This window comes from Triticum urartu, chromosome 1A (genome assembly GCF_056163025.1).
Source record: "Triticum urartu cultivar PI428250 chromosome 1A, HENAU_Tu73, whole genome shotgun sequence".
Lineage (NCBI taxonomy): Eukaryota > Viridiplantae > Streptophyta > Magnoliopsida > Poales > Poaceae > Triticum > Triticum urartu.
The window spans coordinates 111,046,744-111,059,969 of record NC_141873.1 but is presented as its reverse complement, the minus strand read 5'-3'; the positions used below and the strand labels follow the sequence as shown (position 1 = coordinate 111,059,969).

General features: G+C 48.4%; 1 protein-coding gene across 1 annotated transcript; it reads right to left on the bottom strand.

Moving 5' to 3' along the window:
* Positions 1-10,067: 10,067 nt before the first annotated feature.
* LOC125550823 (uncharacterized) lies at positions 10,068-12,200 on the bottom strand. The gene has a single exon (XM_048713921.2). It carries the CDS (start codon positions 11,576-11,578, stop codon positions 10,697-10,699), a length of 882 nt encoding a protein of 293 aa, XP_048569878.1. The 5' UTR covers positions 11,579-12,200; the 3' UTR covers positions 10,068-10,696.
* Positions 12,201-13,226: the final 1,026 nt, after the last annotated feature.

Below are 13,226 nucleotides of genomic sequence, written 5' to 3'. Positions count from 1 at the left end.
CAGCATGCATGCGGCAACCGTTAGCACAAACTAGCCAGGTGTTAATAATTGGTTTAGCTGAGTTAGGTTCACCTAGCTATCTCTAGGATCGTAATAATAGGTCAAACGAGGTAACTTCAACAGATTGTGTAGTTTTACCAAAGCAAAGGAAAAACTTTAGTTTTCAGAAACTGTGGTGTTCATTGCCCAAGCATTAGAATACCATAGTTTTGGATTACTATGCTTTTAGAAATAATGTGCTTTCAAAATAGGCCTAAAATGTGTTTTATATTTGTGAACTGAGGGAGTAAGAAGCAGCCGCATTTTTCTTTTCCTGCAAAAAAAATTATTGAACTTCAATGGCTAGAACGTCAATACTCAATGGTAAACCTTTCGCCGGTCGCACCGCTCTCTTTCTCTCCATGTAGACCCACCACCGAACGACCATCTCCCGCATTACCTTATCTCTTCAGGGACAACACCATCCACTCATTCTTCGCTCGTGCATCTCTACTGCAACCTCCTCCGCTCGCCCCTTTTCTTCCTCTCTGTAGATGCTTGCGCCTCCCCCACCGGCGACCGGCTGTGCCGCCAGCCATGGCCACCGCGCCTCCCCCACCGTGGCTGCCCCCCCCCCCCCCAGCGACCAGCGCTGCAAACCAACACCCACCGGTGCTGCCGATGGCGGCGAGAAGTGATGGAGAGCCGCGGAGGCCGGCGTTGAGGCGTTGCAACCACGGTGACAAGTGATGGAGATCCAACATTTTCTTTTTTTGGAAGCAGCCCCAATTTTTACTGTCAACGCCCTTGATTTTTGCTGGAACCAGTGTAAGATTTTGCTACAACCATGTTCTTTTTTTATGGAACCAACTCAAATTTTTGCTGCCATGTCATTTGCTTTTCGGTACAACCGGTTTTCAGTTTTGCTACCACCATCTTCAGTTCTTGTTGGAACCAATCAATTTTTTTGCTACCACCATGTTGTTGGGGAACGTAGCATAAATTCAAAATTTTCCTACGTGTCACCAAGATCAATCTATGGAGTCATCTAGCAACGAGGGAGGAGTGGATCTACATACCCTTGTAGATCGCGCGCGGAAGCATTCAAGAGAACGGGGTTGATGGAGTCGTACTCGTCGTGATCCAAATCACCGATGATTCTAGCGCCGAACGGACGTCACCTCCGCGTTCAACACACGTACGGAGCAGCGACGTCTCCTCCTTCTTGATCCAGCAAGGGGGGAGGAGAGGTTGATGGAGATCCAACAACACGACGGCGTGGTGGTGGAAGTAGCGGGATTCCAACAGGGCTTCGCTAAGCGCTGCGGGAGGAGGGAGATGTGTCACGGGAGGGAGAGGGAGGCGCCAGGCCTTAGGTATGGTTGCCCTCCCTTCCCCCCACTATATATAGGGCCAAGGGAGAGGGGGAGGGCGCAGCCTTGCCCCTTCCTCCAAGGAAGGGTGCGGCCAAGGGGGGGAGGAGTCCATCCTCCCCAAGGCACCTCGGAGGTGCCTTCCCCCTTTAGGACTCTCCCCTCCTCTTGTCCCTTTGGCGCATGGGCCTCTAGGGGCTGGTGCCCTTGGCCCATATAGGCCAAGGCGCACCCCCTACAGCCCATGTGGTCCCTGGGGCAGGTGGCCCCACCCGGTGGACCCCCGGGACCCTTCCGGTGGTCCCGGTACAATACCGGTGACTCCGAAACTTGTCCCGATGGCCGAAATAGCACTTCCTATATATAATTCTTTACCTCCGGACCATTCCGGAACTCCTCGTGACGTCCGGGATCTCATCCGGGACTCCGAACAACTTTCGGGTTACCGCATACTAATATCTCTATAACCCTAGCGTCACCGAACCTTAAGTGTGTAGACCCTACGGGTTCGGGAGACATGCAGACATGACCGAGATGACTCTCCGGTCAATAACCAACAGCGGGATCTGAATACCCATGTTGGCTCCCACATGTTCCACGATGATCTCATCGGATGAACCACGATGTCAAGAACTTAATCAATCCCGTATACAATTCCCTTTGTCTATCGATACAATACTTGCCCGAGATTCGATCGTCGGTATCCCGATACCTTGTTCAATCTCGTTACCGGCAAGTCTCTTTACTCGTTTCGTAACACATCATCCCGTGATCAACTCCTTGATCACATTGTGCACATTATGATGATGTCCTACCGAGTGGGCCCAGAGATACCTCTCCGTTTACACGGAGTGACAAATCCCAGTCTCGATTCGTGCCAACCCAACAGACACTCTCGGAGATACCTGTAGTGTACCTTTATAGCCACCCAGTTACGTTGTGACGTTTGGCACACCCAAAGCACTCCTACGGTATCCGGGAGTTGCACAATCTCATGGTCTAAGGAAATGATACTTGACATTAGAAAAGCTTTAGCATACGAACTACACGATCTAGTGCTATGCTTAGGATTGGGTCTTGTCCATCACATCATTCTCCTAATGATGTGATCCCGTTATCAACGACATCCAATGTCCATGGTCAGGAAACCGTAACCATCTATTGATCAACGAGCTAGTCAACTAGAGGCTTACTAGGGACATGGTGTTGTCTATGTATCCACACATGTATCTGAGTTTCCTATCAATACAATTATAGCATGGATAATAAATGATTATCATGAACAAGGAAATATAATAATAACTAATTTATTATTGCCTCTAGGGCATATTTCCAACAGTCTCCCACTTGCACTAGAGTCAATAATCTAGTTCACATCGATATGTGATTAACACTCAAGGTCACATCCCCATGTGACTAACACCCAAAGAGTTTACTAGAGTCAATAATCTAGTTCACATTTACCATGTGATTAACACTCGATGAGTTCTGGGTTTGATCATGTTATGCTTGTGAGAGAGGTTATAGTCAACGGGTCTGAACCTTTCAGATCTGTGTGTGCTTTACAAATCTCTATGTCATCTCCGAGATGCAGCTACCACGTTCTATTTGGAGCTATTCCAAATAACTGTTCTACTTGGAGCTATTCTAAATTGTTGCTCCATTATACGTATCCGGCATCTCTACTCAGAGCTATCCGGATAGGTGTTAAGCTTGCATCGATGTAACTCTTTACGTCGAACTCTTTATCACCTCCATAATCGAGAAACATATCCTCATTCCTCTAAGGATAATCTAGACCGCTATCTGGTGATCTACTCCTAGATTACCTTTGTACCCTCTTGCCAGATATGTGGCAAGGCACACATCAGGTGCGGTACTCAGCATGGCATACCGTATAGAGCCTATAACAAAAGCATAGGGGACGACCTTCATCCTTCCTCTTTCTTCTGCCGTGGTCGAGCTTTAAGTCTTAACTTCATACCTTACAACTCAGGCAAGAACTCCTTCTTTGACTGATCCATCTTGAACACCTTCAAGATCATGTCAAGGTATGTGCTCATTTGAAAATACCATTAAGCGTTTTGATCTATCCTTATAGATCTTGATGCTCAATGTTCAAGTAGCTTGATCCAGGCTTTCCATTGAAAAACACTTTCCAAATAACCCTATATGCTTTCCAGAAATTCTATATCATTTCTGATCAACAATGTGTCAACTGCATATACTCATCAGAAATTCTATAGTGCTCCCACTCACTTCTTTGGAAATACAAATTTCTCATAAACTTTGTATACACCCAAAACTTTGATCATCTCATCAAAGCGTACATTCCAACTCCGAGATGCTTACTCCAGTCCTTAGAAGGATTGCTGGAGCTTTGCATACTTATTAGCATCTTTCAGGATTGACAAAAACCTTCCGGTTGTATCACATACAACCTTTCCTCAAGAAAATCGTCGAGGAAACAATGTTTTGACATCCTATCTGCAAGATTTCATAAATAATGCAGTAATCGCTAATATAATTCCAACAGACTCTTAGCATCGCTACGAGTGAGAAAGTCTCACCGTAGTCAACTCCTTGAACTTGTCGGAAACTTCTTAACGACAAGTCGAGCTTTCTTAATGGTGACATTTACCATCATTGTCCGTCTTCCTTTTAAAATCCATCTGTACTCAACAGCCTTATGACCATCGAGCTGTTCTGTCAAAGTCTACACTTTGTTTCCATACATGGATCCTCTCTCGGATTTTATGGCCTCGAGCCATTTATTGGAATCCGGGCCCACCATCGCTTCTCCATAGCTCGTAGGTTTATTGTTGTCTAGAAACATGACTTCCAAGACAGGATCACGTACCACTCTGAAGTAGTACTCATCCTTGTCATCCTACGAGGTTTGGTAGTGACTTGATCTGAAGTTTCATGATCACTATCATAAGCTTCCACTTCAATTGGTGTAGGTACCACAGGAACAACTCTTTGTGCCCTGCTATACACTAGTTGAAGTGACGGTTCAATAACCTCATCAAGTCTTCACCATCCTCCCACTCAATTCTTTCGAGAGAAACTTTTCCTCGAGAAAGGACCCGATTCTAGAAACAATCCCTTATTGCTTTCGGATCTGAGACAGGAGGTATACCCAACTGTTTTGGGTGTCCTATGAAGATGCATTTATCCGCTTTGGGTTCGAGCTTATCAGCCTGAAACTTTTTCACATAAGCGTCGCAGCCCCAAACTTTTAAGAAATGACAGCTTAGGTTTTCCTAAACCATAGTTCATACGATGTCATCTCATCGGAATTACGTGGTGCCCTATTTAAAGTAAATGTGGTTGTCTCTAATGCCTAACCCATAAACTATCGTGGTAATTTGATAAGAGACATCATGGTATGCATCATATCCAATAGGGTGCAGTTATGATGTTCGGACACACCATCACACTATGGTGTTCCAGGCTGTATTAGTTGTGAAACAATTTCCACAATGTCTTAATTCTATGCCAAACTCGTAATTCAGATATTCATCTCTATGATCATATCATAGATCTTCTATCCTCTTGTCACGACGATCTTTCAACTTCACCCTGAAATTACTTGAACCTTTCAATAATTCAGACTCGTGATTTATCAAGTAAATGTACTCAACATCTACTCAAATCATCTGTGAAGTAAGAACATAACGATATCCACTACATGCCTCAGCACTCATTGGACTGCACACATCAAAATGTATTTCTTCCAACAAGTTCCTTTCTCGTTCCATTTTACTGAAAACGAGGCTTTCAGTCATCTTGCCCATGTGGTATGATTTGCATGTCTCAAGTGATTCAAAATCAAGTGAGTCCAAACGGTCCATTTGCATGGAGTTTCTTCATGCATATACACCAATAGACATGGTTCGCATGCCTCAAACTTTTCAAAAACGAGTGAGCCCAAAGATCCATCAACATGGAGCTTCTTCATGCGTTTTATACCGATATGACTTACGTGGCAGTGCCACAAGTAGGTGGTACTATCATTACTATCTTTTGGCATGAACATGTGTACCACTACGATCGAGATTCAATAAACCATTCATTTTAGGTGTAAGATCATTGAAGGTATTATTCAAATAAACAGAGTAACCATTATTCTCCTTAAATGAATAACTGTATCACGATAGACATAATCCAATCATGTCTATGCTCAACGCAAACACCAAATAACAATTATTTAGATTTTAATACCAATCTCGATGGTAGAGGGAGCGTGCGATGCTTGATCATATCAACCTTGGAAACACTTCCAACACATATCGTCAGCTCACCTTTAGCTAGTCTCCGTGTATTCCGTAGCTTTTATTTCGAGTTACTAACACTTAGCAACCGAACCGGTATCTAATACCCTGGGGCTACTAGGAGTACTAGTAAAGCACACATTAACACAATGTATATCCAATATACTTCTATCGACCTTGCCAGCCTTCTCATCTACCAAGTATCTAGGGTAATTCTGCTCCAGTGGCTGTTCCCCTTATTACAGAAGCACTCAGTCTCGGGTTTGGGTTCAACCTTGGGTTTCTTCACTAGAGCAGCAGCTGAATTGCCGTTTCATGAAGTATCCCTTTGTTCCCTTGCCCTTCTTGAAACTAGTGGTTTCACCAACCATCAACAATTGATGCTCCTTCTTGATCTCTACTTTTGTGGTGTCAAACATCGCGAATATCTCAAGGATCATCATATATGTCCCTGATATATTATAGTTCATCACGAAGCTCAAGCAGCTTGGTGGTAATGACTTCGGAGAACCATCACTATTTCATCTGGAAGATCAACTCCCACTCGATTCAAGCGATTGTTGTACTCAGACAATCTGAGCACAAGCACAACAATTGAGCTTTTCTCCTTAGTTTGCAGGCTAAGAAAATCGTCGGAGGTCTTATACCTCTTGACGTGGGCACGAGCCTGAAATCCCAATTTCAGCCCTCGAAACATCTCATATGTTTTGCGACGTTTCAAAACGTCTTCGGTGCCTCAACTCTAAACCGTTTAACTGAACTATCACGTAGTTATCAAAATGTGTATGTCAGATGTTCGCAACATCCACAGACGACGTTCGAGGTTCAGCACACTGAGTGGTGCATTAAGGACATAAGCCTTCTATGAAGCAATGAGGACAATCCTCAGTTTACGGACCTAGTCTGCATAATTGCTACTATCAACTTTCAACTAAATTTTCTCTAGGAACATATCTAAACAGTAGAACTGAAGCGCGAGCTACGACATAATTTGCGAAGACCTTTTGACTATGTTCAGTATAATTAAGTTCATCTTATGAACTCCCACTCAGATAGACATCCCTCTAGTCATCTAAGTGATTACATGATCCGAGTCAACTAGGCCGTGTCCGATCATCACGTGAGACGGACTAGTCATCATCGGTGAACATCTTCATGTTGATCGTATCTACCATACGACTCATGCTCGACCTTTCGGTCTTCTGTGTTCCGAGGCCATGTCTGTACACATGCTAGGCTCGTCAAGTCAACCTAAGTGTTTGCATGTGTAAATCTGTCTTACACCCGTTGTATGTGAACGTTTGAATCAAACACCCGATCATCACGTGGTGCATTGAAACAACGAACTGTCGCAACGGTGCACAGTTAGGGGGAACACTTTCTTGAAATTTTTAATGAGGGATCATCTTATTTACTACCGTCGTTCTAAGTAAACAAGATGTATAAACATGATAAACATCACATGCAATCAAATAATAGTGACATGATATGGCCAATATCATATAGCTCCTTTGATCTCCATCTTGGGGCTCCATGATCATCTTGTCACCGGCATGACACCATGATCTCCATCATCATGATCTCCATCATCGTGTCTCCATGAAGTTGTCACGTCATCTATTACTTCTACTACTACAGCTAACGGTTAGCAATAAAGTAAAGTAATTACATGATGTTTATGTTGACACGCAGGTCATAAATAAATTAAGACAACTCCTATGGCTCCTGCCGGTTGTCATACTCATCGACATGCAAGTCGTGATTCCTATTACAAGAACATGATCAATCTCATACATCACATATATCATTCATCACATCTTTTTGGCCATATTACATCACATAGCATACCCTGCAAAAATAAGTTAGACGTCCTCTAATTGTTGTTTGCATGTTTTACGTGACTGCTATGGGTTTCTAGCAAGAACGTTTCTTACCTACGCAAAAACTACAACGTGATATGCCAATTGCTATTTACCCTTCATAAGGACCCTTTTCATCAAATCCGATCCGACTAAAGTGGGAGAGACAGACACCCGCCAGCCACCTAATGCAACTAGTGCATGTTTGTCGGTGGAACCAGTCTCACGTAAGAGTACGTGTAAGGTCGGTCCGGGCCGCTTCATCCCATGATGCCGCCGAATCAAGATAAGACTAGTAACGGCAAGCATATTGAACAAAATCAACGCCCACAACTACTTTGTGTTCTACTCGTGCATAGAAACTACGCATAGACCTAGCTCATGATGCCACTGTTGGGGAAAGTAGCAGAAATTCAAAATTTTCCTACGTGTCACCAAGATCAATCTATGGAGTCATCTAGCAACGAGGGAGGAGTGGATCTACATACCCTTGTAGATCGCGCGCGGAAGTATTCAAGAGAACGGGGTTGATGGAGTCGTACTCGTCGTGATCCAAATCACCGATGATTCTAGCGCCGAACGGACGGCACCTCCGCGTTCAACACACGTACGGAGCAGCGACGTCTCCTCCTTCTTGATCCAGCAAGGGGGGAGGAGAGGTTGATGAAGATCCAACAACACGACGGCGTGGTGGTGGAAGTAGCGGGATTCCGACAGGGCTTCGCTAAGCGCTGCGGGAGGAGGGAGATGTGTCACGGGAGGGAGAGGGAGGCGCCAGGCCTTAGGTATGGTTGCCCTCCCTTCCCCCCCACTATATATAGGGCCAAGGGAGAGGGGGAGGGCGCAGCCTTGCCCCTTCCTCCAAGGAAGGGTGCGGCCAAGGGGGGAGGAGTCCATCCTCCCCAAGGCACCTCGGAGGTGCCTTCCCCCTTTAGGACTCTCCCCTCCTCTTGTCCCTTTGGCGCATGGGCCTCTAGGGGCTGGTGCACTTGGCACATATAGGCCAAGGCGCACCCCCTACAGCCCATGTGGTCCCCGGGGCAGGTGGCCCCACTCGGTGGACCCCCGGGACCCTTCCGGTGGTCCCGGTACAATACCGGTGACCCCGAAACTTGTCCCGATGGCCGAAATAGCACTTTCTATATATAATTCTTTACCTCCGGACCATTCCGGAACTCCTCGTGACGTCCGGGATCTCATCCGGGACTCTGAACAACTTTCGGGTTACCGCATACTAATATCTCTATAACCCTAGCGTCACCGAACCTTAAGTGTGTAGACCCTACGGGTTCGGGAGACATGCAGACATGACCGAGATGACTCTCCGGTCAATAACCAACAGCGGGATCTGGATACCCATGTTGGCTCCCACATGTTCCACGATGATCTCATCGGATGAACCACGATGTCAAGGACTTAATCAATCCCGTATACAATTCCCTTTGTCTATCGGTACAATACTTGCCCGGGATTCGATCGTCGGTATCCCGATACCTTGTTCAATCTCGTTACCGGCAAGTCTCTTTACTCGTTTCGTAACACATCATCCCGTGATCAACTCCTTGATCACATTGTGCACATTATGATGATGTCCTACCAAGTGGGCCCAGAGATACCTCTCCGTTTACACGGAGTGACAAATCCCAGTCTCGATTCGTGCCAACCCAACAGACACTTTCGGAGATACCTGTAGTGTACCTTTATAGCCACCCAGTTACGTTGTGACGTTTGGCACACCCAAAGCACTCCTACGGTATCCGGGAGTTGCACAATCTCATGGTCTAAGGAAATGATACTTGACATTAGAAAAGCTTTAGCATACGAACTACACGATCTAGTGCTATGCTTAGGATTGGGTCTTGTCCATCACATCATTCTCCTAATGATGTGATCCCGTTATCAACGACATCCAATGTCCATGGTCAGGAAACCGTAACCATCTATTGATCAACGAGCTAGTCAACTAGAGGCTTACTAGGGACATGGTGTTGTCTATGTATCCACACATGTATCTGAGTTTCCTATCAATACAATTATAGCATGGATAATAAACGATTATCATGAACAAGGAAATATAATAATAACTAATTTATTATTGCCTCTAGGGCATATTTCCAACACATGTTCGTTTCTTTTTCATGGAACCAACCCAATTTTTTGCTACCATGTCATTTGTTTTTGGTACAACCACTGTACATTTTTGCTACAACCAACCTCGGTTTTTGTTGGAACCAATCAAATATTTTGCTACCATGTTTTTTGGGGGGAACCAGTGCATCAATTTCTTTGCTACCACCGTTTGAGTTTTTGCTACAACCAATGTTCTCAATTGCTACATCCAACACGCATCAGTGTCATGTAATTTGCTGGAACCAGCAAACATTCTTGCTCAAAGCGGCATGATTTTTTGTTGGAACCGGTGTTTCATTTTGCTGGAACTAGCTATTTTTTTTTTGCTACAAATCTACTACCGAAGTTTTTGTGCTGTTGAGATTTTTGCTGGAACCATCATTATTTTTTGCTGGAACCGGCAAATCTTTTTGCTTCAACCCAACACTGGAGGTTTTTGTTGCTTTTTTTTGCTAGACATGGCGGTGCAAGTTGACAAGCGGCGAGCCGGAGATGGGGACGCCGGGATGCTCCAACCATGATGACAGCACGTTGGAACCCTCCTATGTTCGAGTTGCAACCATGACGAGCAGAGGCAGCCAAGGCAAGTGCCAGACACGACTGTCAGGCAAGCGGCAGGTGAGCACGGGTGATGGGTGCGGTGTCGCGGTGGCAAGCAAGATCGCAGGCGGCCCACGAGCGCACAGATCTGGCTTGTGCGCACGCTGTCCTTTGTTCCGTGTTTCTCGTGCATGTTTTTTTCTGTGTGTTTGACTCTCAAAACAAAGCAATCAGACGGTTGGGAACCGATGTATCGGACGGTTGGGACTTGACCGGCCCAACAGTTCAGCCGGTGCGCCGGCGCCTATAAGCGTCCATATTCAATTCTCTCTCTTCTCTTAAGAGTCACTTTTTTACTCGATAGAGCCAATACAGTTACAATGTGATCGAACTAGGTTTCACGAGCCATTACACACAAGAGTATTCCAATTTCCAACTTGTGACCCTAATAAAAGAAATGAGTATTCCAACTTTACACGGTGGGGGTTTCCAACCAAAAGACACGTAAAAAGGAAAGTTTGTTGCAATCCGGCCGGCATCAGAATCCGGAACGCATCGGAAAGATCGGGCTCGGTGACTTGGACCGCTGCTGCTGCTGCTGGCTCGCGGACTGCAGCGCCTGGTCGACCATGGCGGCGCGCGACGCCCGGGACACGGCCGTGCCGCCGGCCAGCGCTCGCTGGTAGGCCTCGTCCTCCTCCATGCTCGCGCCCCCTTCCAGCGCCAGGTGCACGAGGCGGCGCATGTCATGCGACGTCAGCTCGTGCTGCTCGGTCAGCTCGGGGCCGTCCGAGCGCGCCTCGAAGCCCGACAGCAGCAGGCTCGCCCCCTCCCCCGCGCGGTACGGGCGCACCGTGAACTGGGCGCCGCAGCCGTCCTCGTCGTCGTCCTCGTACGCGGCGACGGCCCGCTGGCCGTGCAGGCTCCGCGCGCCGCTCAGGTCGAATTCCCCGAACTCCATGTCGCTCCCGCTCTCGTCGTCCTCGTCCGACGCCGCCGGCTCCTCGGACGCGCCGTCGTCGACGAACACCACGCGGAGGCGGAACTCCACGCCGGCGAGCCCGCCGGCCGCGCCGCGCCTCGCCCCGACGCGCTCCGCGGCCCTCCGGGCCTCCGTCGCGACCTCCGGGCGTATCATCGGGTTGTCGAGCCTGGCCACGAGGCCCGCGAACGCCCGGTCCGCGGCGGCCCGGCGGCCCAGGTCGCGGAGCGGCACGCGGCAGGAGACGTCCTCCATCGTGTCGACGTCCACGGGGCCGCCGCCGTAGTCGCTGCATTGCTCGACGACCAGCCGGAAGGTGACGTCGGGCTGCGACGAGGACGAGCCGCACGAGTCTGCGGCCGGGATCTCGGCGAGCAGGACCAGCTTGTCGGGATGGCTGAGCAGGACGTGCTCGTTCACGGCGGTGGCCATGGCCATGTCTAGCTGCGCGTACACGAGCGGACGAACTTGGGTGGTGGTGAGTAATTTGGCTGACTGCGAGAACGTCGCAGGCTGTGCTCCTAGAGCGGAACCGGGGCCTGCTTATATAGCTCATCAAGGGTCATGGCGGTTGAAACAAGTGGGAGCCGAATTCGACTCGGGCGCGCAGTCCAGAAATTGGCCGGAATCGGAGTGCATTGTGGCATTGTGCAAAGGCGGTGGGGCCGTGGTGGTTTCGCGAACAAGGCGCGTGAACTCAAGTTTCTAGGTGCCGCGCCGTGCTCTCGCCCAAGTCCAGCGCATGAGCTCGCCTCCCCTAGCATCCCTGGACCATGGCCACCGCGTCCAGCTGCCCCACAACATCCTGCGGTCGCCGTTGCAGCTTGCCGCGTCGACCCTATTCGTCGAAGCTCGCCGTGGTCACCATCGTCGGGCACGGTTCCACCTTGGTAGCAATAAATCTCGGCGGCAGAAGCTTTTGCCTCGTCGGTTGCAACAAATGAGGACGTCCCGTCGTCGCTGCAGAAAACAAACCAGAGGATGCAGCAAAATCACATGCCGATTCCAGCTCTGGATTTGCCGGTTGTAGCAAAACCAAAAGCTGATTCCAGCTCTGGCTTCTTCCCGAAACAAATTGCTTGTTGCACACCACCTCATGGTTGCTACTTTCGCGGTCATAGTGGTAGCAGAAAAGCTCAGCGGTAGAAGCTTTTACCTTGCCGGTCGCAACAAATGAGGACGTCCCTGTTGTCGCCGCAGAAAACAAACGCGACAGAGGTTGTAGCAAAATCACATGTTGGTTCCAGCTCTGAATTTATCGATTGTAGCAAAACGCGACAGAGGTTGCAACTTTGCTATATGCGGTTGCAAAGAAAAAGTGCCGGCGTGGTCTTCTCTTCCAGCACCAGCGACCACGGTTGTAGCAAAACGCGCCACCGCTTGCGGCGTTATGCCTGGCCGGTTGCAGCTCTGGCACTCCCGAGCCCTGTACGGAGAGGTGGAGTGCGTATGTAGGCGTGACCGGCAAGACAATCGGGCGCACAATCCTGAGCAACGCTTCCGGTAGCAACTCCATTGGCGTGATGGCAGCGACATGGGGTGCACTGCAGCCAAAAGGCTGGTTGATGGAGGAAGAATACGCGTCCACATGAAGAAGAACAAGTGGCCAGCAAAGAAAGGAGATAAGGTGGAGGGTCCATCAAACTGATCACGCGCGACAGAGGTGACCGACTGAAAGTTCAGTCGGCCAGCCGATTGTAAACATTTGCCCTTTCAGAGACAATGTTGCTGATATACATTTGTTCCTCCAAAATATTTTATTGGCATGTACCTTCTTGAGGCGCCCCCATTCATCAAAATCCCTTCCTATACCTCTTCTTCCATATAGTGCCCCCCTCCCCCGGCAAAACGGACAGAGGTTGCAACTGCCAGGCAAAACGCGACAGAGGTTGCAACTTTGCTCTATGCGGTTGCAAAGAAAGAGTGCCGACGTGGTCTTCTCTTCCAGCACCGGCGACCACGGTTGTAGCAAAACAGCTACCGCTTGCGGCGTTTTGCCTGGTAGTTGCAACTCCGACACTCCCGAGCCCTGTACGGAGAGGTGGAGTGCGTATGCAGCCGTGATCGGCAAGACAATCGAGCGCAT